At 41.4% G+C, this 23,212-nt stretch overlaps 1 protein-coding gene across 1 annotated transcript in view; it reads right to left on the minus strand.

Annotated features, from left to right (window-relative positions):
• Positions 1 to 23,212, minus strand: part of LOC103182358 (zinc finger protein 608) — a 65,012-nt gene that overhangs the window by 34,774 nt on the left and 7,026 nt on the right. The window contains exon 3 of the mRNA XM_042346908.1: positions 7,495 to 7,744. Within this exon, the coding sequence (XP_042202842.1) occupies positions 7,495 to 7,744 (250 nt within the window). The remainder of the gene's footprint in view (positions 1 to 7,494; positions 7,745 to 23,212) is intronic.

Raw genomic sequence — 23,212 nt, forward strand, 5'->3', positions numbered from 1 at the left:
TTGGGAGAGCGTGTCAGAGCACTTCACAGGATATACTGCAAAGTGTAAATGTGAAGATGGCATCAGATAACAGCTGATCATTTGGGGTTTTTTTCCCCCTTTTCTTTTTGCCTGCACAGATTGCAAGAGATTCCAGGGTGGTCATCAAAGGAAGCTCGGAGCCAAGTGTTTTCTCTTCAACCAGAACCGGTAAAAGCAGCTTCAGTTGTTGTTGCTGTCAATACCAAATAAACAACAGACAGCTTCCCCCTGCCTTGTGGGTGGCCCCTGTTGAAACATGACCAAGGTTGCAGAGACCATAGGGTTGCAGATCGGAGTTAGCTGATATCATCAGCTTGGGCAGCAGTTGTGATGTTACAGTTTGCTTTAATGCTGCTGTGCTGAGGCAGCAGTTGGAACACTATAATTGGTCCTGGGCTAGGAAGGAAAATAACCTGGTAATAAATGCGTCTTATCAAGTTAGAAGGATGCCTCAAAGCACTTCACAGGATTTACTGTGTATTTATAGGCAAACGGAATTGCCCACAGCAATATCCCACAAACAGCCATGAAATGATTGACCAGTTTTTATTTGAGGGATTGTTAGCCAAGACACCAGGAGAAACTCCCTTCTCTTTTCAAACAGCACCATGAACATCCACCTGAACAGCAGATGGGGCATCAATTTAATGTCTCATCCAATGGACAGCACCTCCAACAATAGAACACCCTCCCAGCACTGCATTGGAGTGTCAGCTTAGACTATGGGAACCCACAACCTTCTGACTCGGAGGCGAGAATACTACCACTGAGCCAAGCTGACACTCTAATAACAACTACCTGGTAATAATAAGGTGTCAGTCTGGCTCACTTGTTAGTTAGAAGGTTGTGGGATCAAGCTCCATGTCAAGACTTTGAACTCATATATGCTCGGCTGGCACTCCGATGCAGTGTTTGGGGCGTGCTGCGTAGTTGGGGGTGCCGTCCTTTGACTGAGATGTTAAACCAAAGTCTTGTCTGCAGAATGTAAAGCAATGACCTTAATCTGAAAAATTGGTTGTTTAAAAGCTCTCCCATACCGACATTAAAACAAAGGCACAAATTTGCAAACCAAATCTCGTCTCATTGTTTTGAACACAAGGTTTGGTGTGTTCATGAATATAATATGGAAGTTAACAGGAAATGCAGCATGCAAATTCAGAGGGCAATAAAAATGCTTTGACAACAATAAATTCCAACCTTGCTTATCTTAATGGCTGGAATATTGAAAGAAGAATTGAGTGGAGATCCACCTCCCTCCCCTGCTGGGTTTGAAATCAAAACTAGTTCACAAAATAGAGAGATTGTGTAACCCCAAGCAAAGACTTCCCCAGATATGTGTTCGACTGTAAAAAAAAAATTCCTGGCTGCAGAATTTTTGTTCACTGAAGAATCTTAAGAGTCTCCGAAAAAAGACCTAAACATGCCTCTTTTTTGAACCAACAGTGCTAATGTCAACATTTAACCGGTCATCAATAAGGTATTTGTATCTAACTTATTAATGGTCACAGACTTGGCTTTCACAGTTTAACAGGATGAAGTGGGTGTAACTTATGAGAGAACATTCTGCAAGAACTTGGTACAGCACCTACACAGCTATTTTCCACTTGTGGGGTGGGAAGGGGGTCTTGTTCCCAGGTGTTTGAAGACATTACTGCTAATGCAAACAGTGTAGACCATAGAATCTTATTCCTGTCTAAACTGGTCAGTGCAAGTCATGAGCCAAAGTAAACAATGCTTTATAATTTCAATAAGATTCATTTATTTCCACTTTTCACACAAGCCCCTGTCCAAGAACAGGATGCGGGATTTGCAATGGTCAGACAAAAGTAATTTGCAACCCTCGGTCCACCTTTCACCCCTTCACTCTCCACCACTATCTCCCCCGGCCCACCCTGGCAGACTTAAACATCGCCTTTTTTTTAACCATCTCAAGTCATGAGCTCTCCAATCACCACTCTTGTGTGTGTGTGGATCTCAGGATGACTTTACGTGATCCCTCGTTCCACAGGAAACAGCCGGTTTTCCTGTGCCAATTTCAATACACTATCCTGCTGTTACAACAATTCACACAAACATTACAATTCACACGAATGTTTCAATTAAATAAGCTTTTCTCCTCTCTGCACACCCTCCTCCCAAAAAACTAAAAGGACAGCAGAAACAAACACAAGGCACATTTTAATCTTTGATCTTACCAGACCATTAATTGGAGCTGCAAGTATCAATCATTTGTTTTGAATCACACAAGAGATTTGGATGAAGAAGATCCTTTGGCCCATTTGACCTCATCCTTTCGGAATATCACCTCCCCCCCACACTGGAACACTGTAATACACATTCGTTGATGTGGCTGACACTTTACTCAAAGCTCACTAAGCAATCTCGGGGGAGGGGAGGAAAAAGAATAAACATAGTGTTTTAAGATCACAGTAATACTGTTCAGATTCACTCTGGATTCACAGACATTGCGTAGAGGCAACAGGACGTCCCAGAATCTTTTAGTGGGAGCACAGAACCAAACCCCCAATCTTGTACATCTTCCTGAGAAGCTAATAGCAAGCTAATGCCTGGCAGTTTTCGCTACAGTATTTTTTTTAATATAAAAAACCCAGCACTGATCAAAAATACAATTTTATCTTTCAGGCGACGACCATCATTTGGGCTGTTTAATGCTGATGGCAACAATTAAAGAGCCTGGGACAGCATGAAGCAAATCGCTTATAATAATAAGCAAATTTGAAGCAAAATTCCTTCTCTCTACGTGCCAAATGAATCCCATCGTGGCTACCAGCAAAGCAGCCAATGATTGCTTTCCACTGAAAGGAAGCCACGGCAAATGGTGCTGGAGCCTTTTACGTGACCTCAAGCTGCCACTCTCTAACCGGCCTTCCCCAGGCAGGAACCAATTACTGGCTGTTATTTTATCTACATTTCAAAGCAAATTCAACTAAGTCCCCAGGGATTCTGTGCGTCTGTCTAGGCACAGGCTGTGTTGTTTTTGTACAGTCACCAGATTTCCCTGATGATCCCACCTCTCCTCCCTTTTGACATCTCCACTTCCAGTCCAACCAAAAGGGGTTCCAACATTGAGGCTGTAATATTAACAAAAGATTTATAAACTAATTTAAGCATTGCATACAAATTATTCAATATCTTCCTCCCCGCTCCCCCAGCCATCCGTTTAGTCAACCTTCTAAAGCCCTGAGTGGTGGTGGTGTTGAATGACAGCTCTGTTAAACCAGTACATTTACCCTCGTTCACTACATTCTCCATTATTCCCACACCAACCTAAAATGTCTATTCTCTGTGGCTGAATACTTTAAAACCTGCCTATTTAAGTTTTAACAACAGCCTGCTTGTGAATCAGTTTCTTCACTGGCTTCCTGAATAGCTCCCCTCCCCCTCCATTCTGTTCAGCTCCATTTCCCTTTCAATGCTGGAGCTTCAGATCATTGGGAAGAAATTCCACGCGGGTCTAGAGTGACAATTTATGTAGCATTTCAGAATGTCAAAATTTTGGCAAGTTCTTAAATGCAGCCTTAACTCTTCTGTAAGTTCTTTCAAGAAAGTTATTTCAAGAAAGTTAAGACTTCAAAATTAAGACTTAAGATTTTTTCCCCTATTATATTTATTTGGGTTACAAAATACACAATAAATCCACGTTACAGTAAATCCTGTGAAGGTATTTGAGGCGTCCTCCTGACATGAATGGCGCTATATCGAATGTAAGGATTATTATTTAAAGATGGAATGAATAATAATACTTGCATTTGATTCAGTGCCTTTCGTGTGAGGATGTCTCAAGCGCTTTGTAGGATAATAACAATCCTTCCATTTGATATAGCGCCTTATCTCAAGTCTACTAGACGTCTCAAAGCGCTTCACAGAATATACTGTAAAATTAATTGACTGTATATTTTGTGGGCGAAATCGAGGATTTACTGTAATATGTATTGACTGTGTATTTTGTAGGGGTACACAACCCCATAGGTATATGTTCTGTGTATTTTGTAGGCAAATAAGCACAGCCGCATGGGTACAGGAGCCATCTTGCATTCAGTTTCAGGGTTCTGCAAAGGCAGCTAAAGTGTCTAAATGCAGTTTCAGATAAAGCTCCGCTGCCTGCTGTTTGCAGGCCACTGATGGCTTGTCTGGGATAAGCACTAAACTACAGAGACTTGCTCCTTTTACACTACATTTAAACTTTGTGCATTATCTAAGCCCTTGTCAAGCACGGGAGTGTTTGACAGAGAACATAGTACAGAGCTAGGCAGAAGGCGTAAAAGCCACATCTGTGGAATTTAAGAAGCAGGAAAATAGATATGTTAATTCCCTATGAATGCCTCCGCCACACAAACATTAAGGTGGGCGGAGGGGAGAGTGAGAGAGTGAGCACGAGAAACAGAAACAATTCAATCATTGTTTCTCGTTTGCCAATCGATACTAATATTTGACCTTGGCAAACAGGTTTAATGTCATTAGCAAAAATCACACACGTAAGCATTATTTCATTACAGCTGTAAAATGTGGTATGTACAGTACATAAAACACACATTAGATTCCAGCTTCCTGAAGAGATTGCAGTGCCTCACTTGAACTCAATTAAATCCATTAATGTATATTACAAATCACTGACTCCATCCAGTGAGTCAAATCTCTCAGCTACCGTTGTCATTGCTCAGTGCAGAATGGGTTTTGCTTTATTAAGGACATTCCCAGATAAAGCATCTTCACAAAGATTCACATTACTCCCACCTTCAAATATCTCACTGAAACCTTTTTCTCTACCCCTCCCCCCACCACACCCCTTTCTCTCCATTTAAAAGCACTCCTGAAAGTCATGCCTCCTCTCCTTTCACACTGGATAATTAGAGCCAGAAGGTCTGACAGTTTACGTAATGGTCTCCAGAGGCAATTTGTCATGCCAGATATTAGCCATCTTCTGGAGCTTAGTAGCCCATTTGTTTCCTTTCTGTTGCGTACAAATGGTTTACCAGCCGGAGCTGGAGAAAGAGCGGCGTTATTCAGTCTGACATCTGAGCTGCTTTTGCACGTCCATTGTACTGCTTCTCTTAGCAACTTCAGAGCCTGAGGCAGGAAGGAGTCTCTTCTAACTTTAAATTATCACTGCTGTTGATTATAACTCTCGGTAATAGTACTCTTTGCCGGGCTGCTATTAGAAAAGGACTAATCACATTTTCATTAAGAATTCTGAGCGCCTTTCTTTTCAACTGCTAACAGGCAGAGACTTGGCACTCTTCCCTTCTGACTACACTGCACTTTTTATTAGCAAAATACCCGAGACCTTATTAACACAAGAGAGACCGAAATGATAATTGGCAAAGGATCAAGCAGCTTTAGAGTCATCTCCACCAATAGTAAAGAGGCACGCAAGGTTATTTGAAAAGGTAGGGGGATGGCAGGTGTTGGTGGGAGGTAGGTGCCTGGGAGGAGAGAGGCCTGGAGGGGGACGGAGGGTGGGCTGAGGGAAAAAATAACCGTCAGAACATTCCACGGAAATCTGCACTAAAACTTTTAAAGTAGCAACCTTCAAGGTGGAATTATTTTGAACTCCATTTGGCGCCCCACTGTTTATCACAGTAAAATGCAAAGCACCAAATTATTTTTAGCCTGAGCAATATTTCATGCTGTCTGTCACCACTCTTAAGAAGAAAAGAACAGCAAAAACTCCAATCTTTGGGCTCTAAATCAGCCCAGGAGGTAACACAATCAATCCTCGGTTAAAAGCATGGCATGTCTTACAGGTATTACAGTGGAGCTTTCTTCTAATCTGATCTACAAAGAGACACAACAACTTGCATTTATATAGCGTCCTTCACACTGGGTAGCATCCGGAGCGCTTAACACTACAATTGTATTATGACCAAATCTGCACTATAAGCAAACACATTACAATGGGACCGCACTGCATTATTATTGCTCATCCACTCAATTGCTCATCTGCGTAATTCTATTAAATCAGCGTGGGTTACCAATTTGGTTTAAAAAAGAAATATCTAGCTCACTGCATGGCTATTTTACGGCTTCAAAAGAGAAGGAATTATTCCACAAATCATAGACAAAGGGAAAATCCTTTGATCGGCAGTGAAAAAATAATAAAAACATTCCACTTTGCTGTTCATACACCAGGAAATAGGAATCTCTTTTTCTCTTCAACCATTAGTTCTGCTCAAGCGTAAACTACTCAGTGGGTCAGAAGGCTATTTGATTCTCCATGAATAACTCTATTAACGTCACCACAGGCTCTGTTACTGTACCACAAACACCCACACATTCTAGATCTGGAAGACAGTAAGTTTACAGCAGTCTAGCTATTCTGAAAGCACTAAACTTTTTTTTAAACTGAATTCATGAATGCTCAGTTATTTTTGGCGTTCGTCACTGGCTACAAAAAGCTTTTCTTATTTCTTACACATTAATTCACCACACAATATATTCTGTGAAGCGCTTTGAGACGTCTCGAAAACGTGATAAGGCGCTGTATCAAATGCAAGGATTATTATTATTGGTTATCTCAAAGAACAGAAACGGGGTGGGGGGGGGGAAAGAAAGTCAAACAGTGAACTGATGCCATTATCCGTCAGCCTCTTCTGACTTCAACTATTAATCCTCTCAGTGCCACATTTCCATTGCTTCACATTCAAACAGCTACATACACATATATATAGCAGCCATAGACAACCATATGGAGGTCCTTTTTTGTTGTTGCAGGGATTGTATTACAATTCTGATTTACCAGCCAAAGCTGGTGTTGTTTTCTTTAAAACAGTAGCACAGAACTAGTTGTGGAAAAATATAATCCCAATACAAGCAGAATAGTAACTAACGACACCTCTGGTTGGCCAACAAAATAATTATTTTTTGATTGAATATTTCTTAATTCATGGCATAAATGGTATTTTGTTATTTCTATGATAATTTTGTTGGCCAAAAAAGTTGGCCACCAGTGGACTACGCAAAAGGCAAGCTGGTGCAAAAAAGCTGGCACACAGCACCCTTCCGCTGCAAATCTGCAATAGCCACCACCATGTATACAAGAGGAGGGAATCTCACCCAAAAGTTTTTTGTGGGGTCTGTCCAAAAATTAACCTGACCTTTTAACCTCGGTCACTGTGGGGGTTGTAAAATCTCAATGTCACTGCCAAATAGGATATAAGTTCAAATGTTGACTGCTCTTAAACAGTTTATGATTTGCACTTTTAATCCCATCGTCATCGGGTGATACAAATGCAATGAATTAGGTGTGCGCCATTTAAACAGCGTGAGACAGCGGATAGGGGAACGACCCAATCTGCCTGTATATGTTCCAGTTAAGCTGCCAACTGGCCACCGACTGCACTAAAAGAAATTGCAAATGTTTTTCTTTTTTGAGGGTTTAATCCACACACAGCACAAACCTGATCCCACATGGCAATTTCATTACAGAACAAAAGTAATAATTTGATGTCTTACCTTCCTCCGTTTCATGCCACACAATCCCTTCCAAATTGACACTAGTTCCTGGCTCACAAGGTCCAAGGCATTCGGGTTCAGTCACTACTCCAACATCACAAGCATTTACACCCAAGGATCGAGTCCGTACTAAAAGCTGCTCAACTGGGGCAGCAATACTGGATGAAGAGAAGTAGGAAGGTAGAATCTGAGGTGGCACACTCGAAGCGATTGGTGGCGGAGGTGCAGGCACGGTGAACAAGGGGTCAACCTGAGGAGAAACAACGCATGGAAACATTACCATCAACGTCTATAGAAAGACACTGTTTTTCATAGCCTAAAATAACTGCACTTGCTGCTTAGATCAAAGAGCAATCATCAGGGTCAAACTGCAACTCACAATCTTTTGGCAGCGGGTATGTGCAGTAAAACTCGCAGGTCAAATCTGTATATAAATCGTATAACCGCCTAACTTGTCCATTTGTCCATGTCCCATTCAAGAGTTTATATTCTGTGCAAGTTTGACATTACTCATACGTTGCAAAAATCATATTAAATGTGTGGTCCCAACTGATACGACTTATATGAGGTTTAATATAATTACCAAATCGTAAAAAAAGGTCACTACATTTGTGAAGAGCTTAGAGGCATTTTGACGTGATAACAGACTCTAAAAATACCTATCCATCCATTTTTCCCCCTAAACAAAACAATGACCCTGAACGCTTGGTCTCATTTCGCCGTTAACATATCTATTCTATTCGGATTTCATGTGATCTAAGGCCTTGGTAAGTTTCTCACACAGAAATGCACTGATTCCTTGAAAAATGTTCTTGGAATCCTCAAGACCATTAGGTTACAGTGAACCTTGCAGACAAACATGGGCCAGCAGAATTGTGGTCGTTTTCTAGAAAGCCTTGCTCAAGGCTGGATGATTCAAACATTTAATAATAATAATAATCCTTGCATTTGATATAGCGCTTTTCACGTCTTCTAGACGTCCCAAAGCGCTTCACAGAATTTACTGTAAAGTGAATTGACTGTATATTTGTGGGCGAACGCGGTAGCCAATTGCGCACAGCAATGTCCCACAAACAGTCATGGATTGAAAATGACCAATTTATTATTGTTTTGTTTTTTTTGGAGGGATTATTATTAGACATATGGAGTAAGGAAACTTGCCCAAGGTTTCGCCCTGACTGGAATTGAACTCAGGTCTCTCACTTGCAAAGCGAGTGCTCTAACCACTGAGCTACAAGACTCCACGAACCTGTTTTGAACCTTTAGTGTTCGTGTACGGGTTCTCAGTGACCCACGTGAACATCTAGTCAACACAAACATCTGCCATGTTTCGTTCACAAAATATAGTCAATTTACTTTACAGTAGATTCCATGATACCCTTTCGAGACGCCTCAACAACGTGATAAGGCGCTAAATCAAATGCAAGGATTATCATTATTATTAACACCTTTTACTGCTAGGTGTACGTATCACTTGGGACCACAACGCCAAATCGTGCAGGGTACAGCATTCACTCTGAGCATATGCGCAAATTGGCTGCAGCGTGTCCCTATAAAATACACTGTCACTGCACTTTACAGTAAATCCTGTGAAACTCTCCAAGACACTACCCCCTGTGAAGGGCACTATATAAATGCAAGTCATTGTTGTCTGTTGTTGGTATTAGCACCTTATCACATCGTCAAAATGTCACAAAGCGCTTCACAGGATTTTACTCTAAAGTGTAGTGACTTTATATTTATAGGCAATTTATAATGTATAACGACTGTATAATGAGAACATTGTGACATCCCCATTTAATGGATCATCCAGTCTGTCTGCCGCTTGTCTATTCCCATTAAGAGAGCTGCTCCCAGCCTCTTACGGACAGGTCTTTGCCATCCTGCTCACATAAAACTGCTGACAAGCCAGAGGATTATATCCTCACAATGCGGCGGTGTACTTTGTAATTTAATATGTATAAAATGAGCTGATATGAGGACTAAAATCTCTCAGTTCTCCCCCACCCCTCCCCTCCTCCCAACACCACCACAGCCGCCTTGTCAATGGAAGTTGTTGAAACACAGATAGCTTCAGGGAAGACTGCAACTGTTTTAAAGCTGAAAGACACATTCTTTGATGAAACCTCCCTTTGTTGTGAACTGAAAACCTGTTTCGAACCTTACAAGCACTTGTAGACTATAATCAAATGTAGTCCCGCAGAACCTACAGGACGGGCTCTCTTCCCATCCCCCCACTTCCACCACCTCCGCCTCTCAGTCAACATTCAAATTGAATGAGAATAAAAACAAAAGGCACAAAGACTTTATTCAGGGGGGGAAAAAAAGAGATAACAAAGTGACACTGATGAGTCACTTTCATTAGACAACCTTCTGATCCCATCTGCTCCACAACAGTACCGCACAGGGTGATACAAGGAGTGGGTGTAGCAACTCAGCACTTCAAAAGTTCCAACACAAAACACCCCACTAAATACAAAGATATCACAATTTTATTATGAGAGGTACTGTAGTTACTCATGTTGCAGCCTTGCCACCTCCTGCTTCCCAACACACACCTCCTCCAATTGCCTTTTCTCATCTCTATCCGGTTATGAAGGAGGCCCGCTAAGAGCGCACTATATTCTCTTGTCGTGGCAAAATTGGAAACCAGCCGTACAGAAAGCACAAGTCGCGCACGTCTGAACAGCTGGACGTGACAGCCTATCAGGATGGGGAAAGTATCTGTCAGAAACAGACACTCTGCAGTCGGCGACATTACTCCAGCTCGATTTTTCCCAGGTGCCTACATGCACTGAGCAGAAGCTTGGCAATTCATCACACAAACCAAAGTAGAGTCAGGCTTGCTCTACAAAAGGGTTTGTTCACACACAAAACACACATTTCTTAACTAAAAATCAACTGACCCAGCCGATACAAGAGATCCAATTCTTCTGAAAGGTTGGCTGGCGCTTATTGATGTAGATGAGGTGTTTTTTGTATAAATACACCAACACATAATACCTTCGCGGTTCACAGATCTACCCTGCGTGCACGGCCGATAATAAGCAATAGATGATTCGCCAAAAAACATATTACCCCCAAACCACAAACAAGAGACTATGAAGCAATACACAAAACATCTGCGCTGGTGTGCTGTGAAAGGAACCGCGGAGGCCATGAATCACTGCTCAGGAATCACTTGCTCTGTTTGCATTGGTGCTCCCAATCAGCAATTCTCAAAACCCTAACAACAAACGTCCCTCGTGGCTTTGAAGTTGTTATTTTATATAAAAAAATGGGATGAATTTAGGTGATCAGCAATTGATGGACACCAATTCTCAAAACCCTAACACAAAAAATCCTCTTGGCTTTGGGTGTTTAACATAAAAAATGGGCAGAATTTAGGCGGTATTGTGGGGATTTTTTTGCCAAGGCCTGTAGCTTTCCCCTGGATGGGTTATCAATAACATGTATTTATATAGCACCCTTCATGTAGGATAATGTCTTGGAGCACTATACAGGAATGGGGTTAGATGCCAAGCAAGAGGGGAGGAGAGGGAAAGTGGCCATATGCACATTCAAAGAGATAGGCTTTAAAGCAGAATTTAAAGACAGAGAGAGGGGGCAAGACAAATGGTGGAGGCAATGAGTTGCAGAGGTTAGGAGCGTAGGATCTGACATTAGATCTTCAATTTTTGTGAGAGGTTAAATGATAAATTTGATGTGACCGGGTTAGGCGACTTTTGTTACTTCTCCCCCACGCAATGATTCCTGATATCTGTTATTGTAAATGGATCCGATGATCGTGTCCCATTATAAGTATTATTTTTTTGTTTGTTTTCTGCACTTATTATTTATTATTAACAAGCCTCGCATTTGATACGGTGCCTTACCACGCAGTCAAAATGTCTCTGGGCATTTCACAGGATTCTACTGCCAAGTGTAGTGACGGTGCTTTTATGGGAAATTGATACTCAAAAAGGATGAATAAAAAGACACCAAATGAAGGAACATGGCACGGACTGATCTGGAGTTCGGAGAGATAGAGGGAGAGAGAGACACTCTTTTTATTTTATTTGAGCGTGTGGCATTCCGATCGCTGAGGTATTCTGTAAATCACCAAAGACGGCTGCCTAAGCTGGTTGAGAAGACTTTTAAAAGCGACACTGATTCTGCTTAAAGATACGGCTACCACCAATCTAATCATTAGTACTGCGACAGCACTCGTGTGAACACATCAATTATGGGCGAGTGCCAAAAGCTCCAGAGATCTAGGAGATTAACAGCCAATCCTCTGTTTTACAAGTGCACATCAAAAAGAATATTAATAAGAGGAGGGGGCGGTGTGAAAGCTTGTCAGGCTGATTCAGCCACTGATGTAAAGTATTTCTTCCAGCCTTGAACTATTCCAAGAAAGAAACTGGCACAGACAACAAAGTCCATAGAACTCCACCACCCCCCCTCCCTTTTCAAAAGCGCTTTTGCTTGCGATCACTGTAACATTTAGGAAAAGGAAAAGTCTGGACTTAATTTCTGCCTTCTTGAGAGAAAATGTTTATGGGCCAGAACACATAAAGCTCCAGCTTCTCGTTTTAGCCCGTTCTCTTTTGGGATGTTGAACCCGAACATTACAAGGTAGAACTGCATTTATCTAATAATGGTATTCTCTTTCCCCGCCCCCACCACCGCTTTCACCTCTTGCAAAAAACAAATAGACTCGTCTCAAATTTCAGAGCGCTCCATCTCTGCCGATTTCTTCTTGAAAACACTTGGGATTGTCAAAACGTATCTACAGGTGCTCCTAGAAGGAGGGAAGCTAATTAGTTTATGCAAGATTCACAATATAATAATCATTAATTTGATATAGCATCTTATCAAGATGTCTCAAAACCCTGCACGTGAATTTTACTGTGAAGTATAGTGACTGCGTATTTTGTCCAATCTGTTTAAAGTAAAAATAATCTTTGAGTTTGACATAGCTCCTATATTTACCGAGAACGACCCAAAGGGCTTTCCAGAGTTTCTGTGACGTGTAGTGACTGATTATTTGTAGGTACTGCATTGTGTAGGCTGATACAAGGAATAAGGCAGTTTATTGAATTCTGTGGCTTCTACTGCAAGAAGTATTTGGAATGCAGATTTCTTTTCATCAAGACTTCCCTGTATTATTGCTGTTCCAGACTGCTTGATATTGCCAAATACAAACTCCTGAATACAGTATTCCTAACATCGCTGGAAATCTATTACTGTTTAGCCAGTCAACCACCAGCAATTCACAGCACGACACATGCCAAGGGTTCTTTATTCTTCCTCCCCTAAACCCTGAGTGCTTATTCAGCTCTAAACCTGGAATGGCAGACTTAATACTCTGCACAGCTACCTGCTCTCGAATTCACAGCAGCAGATTTACAAGGTCAATGGCATCAGGCAGCATTGAGACGTGGAGAGATTACAGAATCTGGAAGGCTATGGGTAGGAAAAGCGCAAAAACAGAATGGGCGTGGGATTGTTGGACTAGAGTATACTCACAATAAAAATAAAAAATAGTAGCAGGTTATCAATGAATCTTTTTAACATGGTTTTACAAACTGTGCGGTCACAAAGAATTAAAAATACTAACACTGTGACTGCTGTTTTAAGAGATTAGAAGCAATCAGCCCTGACTAAGGATACAGTATTTGGTACCACTGTCTAGCTCCGATACCAAATGAGCTTAAATAAATCAGCAACAAGCAGACATTTAAATAAGGGTAAACTACGGCTGACAGTATTGTTGAGTCCTTGTCTTGTAGATCGCTCTGGTATCTGTAATTAACATATGAATGAAATCTTCACATTCGCTCAATTAGTCACAGACACTGTGAGTAAACTGAGAAAGCAAATGCTGCACATCACAAGGATTTACAACCACAAGCACTACACCATAAGATCACCCTTTCCTATTAAATATGCACAGCCACAACGAGCAAACCAATTCTCCCCCCACCCACCCCTCCTAAAGCAAGCACGGGTTCCACATAAACCCTTCAAGCCAAAAAGATGCTCATTGTGGAAGAAAAGAATGAGCCCGAACAATCCTGTCTTTCACAGCAGCTGTACTCAGCACAATTAATCCAACTGGCTTTCTGTTTCACCGCATTGTTCTTTTAAACTGCAGAGATATGGCATCAAAGCGAACAATTCACTCACGTCACAAAAGGAGCTAATATAAATGTCACCCAACACTACAGTACAAGACAAATACACACATTGTTTTTTTGATATTATATAAAAAAGTTTCAACACCCTCCACAAAGGAAGCGAGCTGGCCCCGGGGTGAATGGAGTGCCCAAAACACAAAAGCAGCCCTTCTGAAAGATGGCTCACAAAAAAATTGGAGGCTTTCTCTGCTTCTCTGCCTCCCCCATTCCCCAGACTCCACTTTCCACCTGTTCAGTGCAGATCTGGAGGCTCCTCCATTTATCAACCAACAAATGGCCACTTATAGGTAAGAATGAGCCAAATAAATAAAGCCTAGAGGGATATAAAATCCACTCCGAGGAGAAATTCCCTGCTCCACAGTACACACTTACATACTTCTCCCTCCCGGTGCTGGCTATTTGGTCCCTCTATTATTATTTTTTTTGGGGGGGGAAAGAGAAGCAAAAAAAAAAAAGCCATTTTGGGGAGGGGTAAAAAAAATTCTTGAGCAACTGCATAGTGTTAGTGGCATATCCTCATGCACACATTCCATTGGTAGGGGGGTTACTTAGTCGCAACCATGGAGTAAGAACCATGGCTAACTGTATCCCCATTCTATGGACATTGAGACCCAAGTCCACCGGAGCTGAGATTGACCAGATCAGCAAAACACCCAATATCAAGCCCAGGACTTATCAGGTTTAACAACACACAAGGGTGTGTTCACCTATTGAACCAGCATCTTTGCTTCCTCATATCACTTTTACTTAATCCGTGACTTTGACCAGATTAACAATCGTTAAATGATAAAAACGTCTCCAGTGTAGACACCAATTTAAAGAGAAAGTGCACAGAGTTTTTGAGTTCACGAGTGTTAATAAGACTAGTTGCCAGCCAGGAACTTAGATGAGACAGTAGCTAATAAATAACTCAATTGCTCCACCTCCTACTGAAAGCCGATAACTCTTGGCACTGCCACCATTGGAACAGAGAATATTTTACTCCCCCAATTTTTCTCACAGTTAGCACTGCTTAAAATCAAGTGTTTGCTTAGCCTACAGCAGTCTGATTAACTGCAAAATGGCAATTTTGGCAGTGGCAAAGGGCCAAAGTCTTGCACGACATGGCGCAAAGCGTTTTGACTAATGGTACTGAACGGTGCTCTTAATGGTGACATTGAGTTAATGGTGTATTTATGGGATTTTCTTGGAAAGGATTCATAATGTGCCTTGAACAGTATTCTGAGTTCCAGCAAACTCTACCGCCTCGTTTCAACTTTATAGCTTTTAAAAAGGTTGGAAATGACATCAAACCCACTCGTTTGCTTCAGTTCATGGTTCCACAGTTCCCACAGAGCAAGCAGCGCCAGAGATCAGCTTTCACTGAAACACTATATTAAGTGACTTTGAGAATGCTTTGATAGAGTTGTGTTGTTCCACCCATTTACTTTTGTGGGGGAGGCGGTGGAAATAATGAACAAATGTGCTCGCAGAGTCACCCGTGTAACTTTACTCCTTTCTCATGTTCTGCTGCTGAATATCCGTCCCCATCCAAGTTTGCAGCAACACCCCCACCCGCGCACCCCCCCCCCCCCCACCACCACGCCTTTTTTTTGTAAAGGATCTCCGATTCCTAACGTTCAGAGAACCTTTTCTCTTTACACAGAACTGAAGGTGACGCGTCCGTTCAGCCAGTTCAGCAGCTATTTTAGTAAGTGCATTGTTATTGCCGTTCAAATGAAACCACACAGGTATTCAGTTACAGTAAGTGTGCTTGAGCCATGTTATTACAGTGCAGTGCTGGCTTCTCAGACTCCATTGCATCCCATTATACGATTACAGCACTGCATTGCCTTTATAAACATCAAAAGCATACAGTTGGTTGGACAGGTACAAATGAGGAGATTTTACTAAAGGTGTTGCAGATTTTGAGACACAGTGTATCTGCAGGGACTATGTGACGAAATGGAAAAATAGGAATCAAGGTCGACTGAGCCGTGGCAGTAAATGACAGGACACCTCCAATTGTTTATAGAATCAGTGAGGTGCACCACGGCATATCTAACTCTATCCTGAGAGCCTGGTTTGCATTTTAATGGGGGAGGAGTGGGGAGGGGAAGGAGGGAGTAAGAGAGAAAGAAAAATAGTTCATGTGGAAAGGTAATAATACTTGCATTTGTAATTTAGGAAGAGAATAATATCTGGCTTGCAACACAAAATAGGGCTCGCTCCAATATTGAGCCCTACCAGATTGTTTCTGCAATTGATATAAATAAATCTCTTCAATCAGTCAATTGACATTATTTCTGCTAACCCGACCTTACATAAAAGAGCACTGGGAAACCCACAAGGAGCCCACAAAAAGCACACAAAACCTTCCACACTACACTCTAGAGCAAGTCAAAAGAACTAGCAGGGTTCATGGAAATTAGATTCAACTAATCCAAAAACGCTGTATCAAATGCAAGGATTATTATTATATTATTATTATATTATTAACTTGCAGGTTAAACGGGAGAGTGCAGTTTAAAAACGAAGCAGTATTTCTCTAGAAAAACAAGACCATTTCATTCCACTTAGCCATAAAAATATAATCAGCAAGAGAGAGAGCGCAGTACATTGCTAGCTTGACTAGTGCAAAATTCACAATACAAATTAACACTTCCGTATGGTAATTAAGCTGCTGATTTATGGTGCTGTACACTAAGTGAAAGCAATTTACAAAATATAAAGCTGCACACAAAAATTTACAGCAGGAAAAGAAGGCCAATAATACCAGCCAGGCTGCGTTACTGAAGTTCATCTTATCCAAGTCGGTAAATGGAAGGAATTTATAAATGCAAAATGTTAAGTGTGGCTGCATTTTTGGGGGGGAATCTGTATTTCAACCTCAGTGACCTCACGGAATATGTGCAAATCTGAAGAACTGTCCAAGCGATCAAACCAAAATGATGGCGAAGAATGCACTATAGCCTGGTTAACAGCAATTCACCAAATGTCAAGCATCGGGAAATGAATCGCTTCAACTCCCAGCTAACCATTAGCACGGGCCACTAATTAATTAGGAGAAAGGACCAATGGCAGATTTATAGCACATGGTGCTGTGTTTTACACTCAGAAAGTCCAAAACACGACTTAAAAGACAAGGGTCAAGAAAAAGCATCTATTTACTTTGATTTACTGAAGCACGTCTCCCTCTTCGTCATCAATCCCCCGCTTCCCTCCCCTCCCCCCTGCAGACTCTGCACCAACAACAGCTTTAAGCCTGTTCCGCCAACAACTGGTGTCCGTTGGCTGTGAGCAGCTTGTCTGCCTTGTCGGGTTTCTGTCAGTCTGCAAAGGTGCGGTGACGTTGCGCATTCTTCACCCATTGTTCTTCTCAAGGCACTTACTGTGCTCGGAGGTTAGCATTTCACTCCAATAAGATTGCATTTTGTCTCCTGGTTATTTTTTTTTTTGGGGGGGGGATTAGGTATGTGGCAGGGACTACCAGCAGTTAAGCAAGAAAACACAGCAAATCATTTACTGCCTCACCCCCTCCAGTACATTCTCTCTGCCTCTCCCCCCGCCCCTCCCTCATTCCAAACAATATTTTGCTAACAAATTGGGCTGTCTATCTATAAACAAATGATTTGCTCTACAATTAAGCCATTCATTTATATTCCTGCTGGTTGGCCACCAGCCAAGTGCGAGCTCCCAGCCTCTTGTTATTTACCACGGTTAAAAGACAATGGATGCATTTTCAACTTCACATCACCACAACGTGACAAAAGCAGAGTTCTCGGAATCAAACAGGCAATGCAATAAATAACTGCACTAGCACGGTTGACTTAGTCTTTGCTTTATGGCTATTTGTTTATCCAAAACTCCCGTTGCTTTGCAAGGGAAGGAAGGGAGTTTCTCTCGGTTTTCTGACCAACAACCTTCCAGAGGAAAAAAATGTTACAGTAGTGTCACTCAAACATCCATTCACTTCATGGATGTTTGCAAGTGCATAAATTGGCTATCTGGCACATCTACAAATACAGTCACTAAACTTCACATAGCCAATTTGTGCACAGTAAAATCCCATAAAAGAGAAAGGAATTTATCCCAGTGACCAGGCCAACAATCTGCCAAGTAAAATTGATTACTCCCGACATGGTTGTTTTTGGGACACTACTGTTTGCAAATTGGCTGCCCCCATCACCCACAAAATACACACAGCCATATACTTTCCAGTATATCCTATGAAGCACTTTGAGCTGCCTCAACAACACGATAAGGTGTTCTACCAAATGCAAGCATAATTATATATATAATAGATATATATAATAAAAACGCCATCGAATGAATCACCAATTTTATATTAATGGCATGATCCCGTTACTAACTGCGTTGATGGAAACTTCATTACAAAATTGCATGTTTACTTTCTCTTGCAACATCCAACTGAATAGGCAGACACAACCTCGGTTTTACTGTCGTATCGGAAACACAGCACTTCAGACAATGTAACGCTCCAGCCCTAGTACTGCACAAGATTGTCAGCTAAGACGAGGGCTTAACAATTCACAATCTTCGGACACAAAGGCAAGATTGCTTCAACTAGAGCAAAAGAGACGTAAGAAAATCTATCTGCATGACCTAAAAAGGCACACAGGGATGCTAGCCACTTCTCCCACAAATTTATTTGCATTTCTCTTTCCACTAAGTCAGCATCATACATATTTTAATCAAGCCTTGTACAAGTCTTGTATTAATCAGGCCTATAACACCACAGTGATCTGTTGCTCTGAGCCTTGCAGAAATACACCATTGGTCAATATTGTTGCCATCACCGCCTAAAAGAAACATGCAACATTGCTTTCTGCCTTGTACACAATATTTCTTGGGCTGAGCTGCCTCTCTTTCTTTGAGCTCCACGAGGCCACACTCTCCGAGCTGTGTCATGCATCATGCTGCCCTTAAACCCTTGAATGTTTGTACTGCTCACATTTTGTGAATGAAGTGAAAAATTGCACCCTGCAGGAGCTGTGAGCAGCAAAGTCAATGACAGTAAATAGGATGGCACTGGAGAAGCCAGAGTAAATAAAAAAGGGAATGAGCACAGCTAATGCAAAAAGCTGACAGCTTTGAAGAGCCAGAGGCAATTCAAGTGCACTGGGAGTAGAATTAAAAATGTTACACTAATCTCACATGACACCTCCTATTATAGACTAATAATAAAATGGGTCCCTTTTGCTTTGGGTATTTTTAGTAAAATGTTGTAAGTGTTCCTTTTAAGAAAGGACCTCCTGATAACAACAGCAAGAATTTACACTTATATAGCATGTTTCACAATCGGGGGAACATCTCAAAGCCTTTTAGAGATAAGAGTGTTCTGCTGGCCGAAGGCTCAAAGGCAGACACTGTGACATGTTTTGAAAGCAGAGAGGGAGGGGGTGAGATGGAGGGATTTGGGGAGAGAATTCCACAACACCTTTTATTGTTTCTAAACCCTGAAGACTCACTTCTCATTATTTTAGTGCATCGGGAACTTACAGCTTCGTAACCGGACACAAATTTTTGAATGTGCCAGAATACAGATCAAAAGTGTAAAGACAAAGTATCTGTTTCAAGCACTTCTGATATTGCTTTACACAGGTAAAACTGTCCATAAAGTGTAGGTCATGGGGCAAAGAAGGAAGTCATACATGGTGGGTATAGAAACTAGATTGATTTGTTTAAAATTAGTCTATTGCCTATTAATCCAATAAGAGCTGCTGTCAGGATTAAAAGTACACAGGCATCCCCAAGATACAAAAACAGCACCAGCCGGGATAGAATGCTAATGTCAGCGGGCGGGGGGTTAACTGAGGAAACGGATTGTGTAGGATAATATAGCGATGGTGTAATGGAAACAGCTGCTTGCTTTATACGCTAGTGTCTGGCATCTGCTGCAGCATCATGGGAAAGATTGGTTTAGGATTTCGACAGCAAATGTAAATTCAGACAACTAGCCAAACAGCAGGATACAGAATATGCACAAAGAGCTGGATGATCTCTGTAGAAAATAATGAAAGAATGGCATAACAGATTCCAGTGGGGCTTTGATACTGATATGCTACTGTAGTGGGCTATGGATTTAAACGAGATGTCCCGTTGGGGTGCAGTATTGTATCTGGGCAGCAAGAAGCAATAATTACCACAATGACAGAAATGTATATTGCAACATGCAGACACTTACACACTGCTGCATCTGTGGTTCATTAAACCCTCATTCGAAACCACCTCTGCACTGGAAACTGAACAAGGACTGAACAAGAGCTCGACAGAATGCTTCACCTGTCAATTCAAATCTACTTAGTCAACATTCGGTGCTAAATGTGCCATATGTGCAAGCTTTGGGAGCAGGCTGTGTGTAAAAAAAAATTCCAGTGCACCCCTTGAAGAAAAGCAAAGCCAGTGCAAGACCATCTGCTCCCATTCGAGGATTCCAATTGGAAAGGAACACAAGTACTGTATTTACTGTGTTTGCCTCCTCTCCTTACGGAAGGACTTCAGTTTTTCTTTCTAAACTTTTCATGCTGTGGGGGTGGGGGAGAGATCAGTAAAATATGCTTCAGGTTCAAAATTCAACAAGCTGGATGCTTGCTCTCAATTGAAGAGTCTTAATTACTCCACGTTCCTTCAATAAAAATAAGCCAGTGGGGAAATAGTCAAAGATAAAGCTCTTATTTAGTTAACGTATAGGTTTACTTTATGAATTAAATACTTTATAGGGTCAAAAGTACAAAACAATAAGTGTATAAAGTCACTACTCGGATGTTTCCAACGCATGCATCTGTGTTGAGTGTAGATATTAAAATATATTGTGGAGTCCTGTAGCTCAGTGGTTAGAGCACTCGCCTTGCAAGCAAGACATCCGAGTTCAATTCCAGGCAGGGCGAAACCTTGGGCGAAGTTTCCTTACTCCACACACCTAATAATAATCCCTCCAAAACAAAACAATAATAGATTGGTCATTTTCAATCCACGACTGTTTGTGGGACACTGCTGTGCGCAATTGGCTGCCTCGTTTCGCCCACAAATATACAGTCGATTCACTTTACAGCATATTCTGTGAAGTGCTTTGAGACGTCTAGAAGACGTGAAAAGCGCTATATCAAATGCAAGGATTATTATTATTAAAAGGAAGAGGAAAGGAAGAGAGAAGTCATGTGGATTTAACCTGTCAAACTGTCAACGACCGTCATCCATCCCAATCTTTGCTGGACAAGACAAATCAGTGAGATTACTAAAAAGAGGCAGATCTCATTTTAATTCCCATGTTGTAACAACTCCAACAGAAACACCCTTCTAAAACATACAGTAGGTCAATTTTGCAATTTGACATTACTTCTTACTTCATTTTATTCATCATTTTTCCTTTTCCTCTCTCTTATCGAAGGTGTTTTTGAACCCGAATTATGGGTATGCGATTGCACAGGTTCTATCCGGCATTTTACCAAAGAGCCCAACGTTCACTGAGAAACTTTGCTTCTTTGACTGAAGGGGATAAAGCAGAGCCTTTTCCCAATACGCAAAAACTCCTTCCAGGGAATGTCTCTGGATAGCAATCTGCAGCAGGATCTCTGGCTGATTTTCCCCTCCCTAACCCCAAGCGCTCCTCTGGCTGAAATCAGATTATTCTTTCCGGACTGTTTGTCTCAGCTATTCTCTGGATACTCACTGAATCTATTGGGGGAGCTGCATTTCTTTTGCAATTCAGTTTGTCTTATTATAGTATCTGTAAAGTGGACATGAAGATTTATCCTACCGAGTTAGCATTTATAAACTGGCCAGTACCAGAAGCGTTATAAAATGGTTGAATCAAACCCTCCAAAAGCTACAAATCTATAGATAAAACTATAAATAACACCGCAACCCTTACATGCGACCAAGAGAAGTGCTCCCACTCCCATAAACACACCACATGAATTTTCTTTCAACTGACAAAAATGATACAAACAGCCCTATTGTGAGCCAATCCGCATTTAATCCATGTGTTAATGTCTGAATAGTTTTACAACCCTTTATTCAAATGCAACGGCTTTGTTCGACTTGCCAAGACCATTTAGTTTGGATTAAGGGGGGAGAAGCAACACACACTGTACTAAAAACCATCACACATACAAAGCAGCCTTTGGTATTACTCCTGTCCTTCTCCTTTAATACCCTTTAGTAGCAAATTATCGCTTGGCCTGGACTTCTGTTCTTCGCTAACAAAGGATTATCCAATTTGAAGATCTCGTCCTAGTTAATGTTCCAAGCTGCTGAATTAAAATACTGGTTCAACCATCTATTTAATCTGCTGAATACACTATTTTTGGCACATTTTTCATAACGCTCAAATTGAATTTCCTTTAAAAATAGGATCAGTATATTTCAGCCGGTCAAATATGCACAACCACAAACCTTGCTTTTTAGTGTTTCCATTGATTATAAATCCAGAAGAAAGGTTGTTTTTTTTAAAAAAGCAGGGTGGGGGGGGGAGGGCGGGAATCGTTCTACCTAACACAGTGTGCATTTGTGAGTACTTCCAAATAATTCAGTCAGGTTATTGGAAATACAGCACTTGTCCATTTGATGTACTGAAATACCATAAATCACATATTATGTTAACTTAATACAGTTTAAATGATACTGAATAATATTACAGGAGGTTTTGACATTGTAATAGATTACTATCCTTGTACTTGAAAACTTGACAGGTTTTATTTTGCTTATGGAGTTGAGCTCTGTGCAAACAGCTACTCTCAGCTCTTGGCTTTCTATAGGGATTGGAAAGCTTGTGTTTGACAGGGTTTATCTCAGCTCAAGGACGATGCTTTATGCTTAGCTGGCTGCACGGCTGCATGGTTTGATTACGCAGATGGATTTCCCATTTCACTTCCACATTATTTCACTTTAGGTCCTCCCAGTCTTCAACTAAAACCCTGCCACTTTTTAATCCCTGTCAGGGTTAAACCCATATTCTGCTACTTTGCTAGCAAAAAGACAAGAAAGGGCCAAATATGAAAATAGTTGATTTAATTAAAGTCCTTCTTTGGATCAGCCTGAGTCAGTGTAGCACTCTGGTTAGAAGATTGGGACTTGAGCTCACATAGTCTAAGATGACACTCCAGTGCAGGAGGTGGGGGGGACCATTATCAGAGATGCCGTTCATCAATCAGACGTTAAACTGAGGACCTAGTTTGCCTGCTCAGCTGGATGCTGAAGATCCCATGGCACTATTTGAAAAGAGAAGCAAATTTCTCCCAGTGTCCTGGCCAACAATTTCTCAAGTAAAATTGCTCATTCACTCCCTGGCTGCTGCATTTGCCCACAAACACTACAAAGTAAAGCCACTTCACAGCATATCTTGTGAAGTGCTTTGGGACGTCCCCCCGGTGTGAACGACCATACACCAAATTGCAAGGATTATTAATTATCATTATAAAACCAGGCAAAAACTTAAAATCAAAAACGTCTGAACAAAGTCTCGCTGTCCGAATATTTACACCAGCAGCAGGAGAAAGAGCAGTAGGTCAGTACTGTCATTGCGTTGGCAGCGG

Source organism: Callorhinchus milii, unplaced genomic scaffold (assembly GCF_018977255.1).
Source record: "Callorhinchus milii isolate IMCB2004 unplaced genomic scaffold, IMCB_Cmil_1.0 Scaffold1, whole genome shotgun sequence".
Classification (NCBI taxonomy): Eukaryota; Metazoa; Chordata; class Chondrichthyes; order Chimaeriformes; family Callorhinchidae; genus Callorhinchus; species Callorhinchus milii.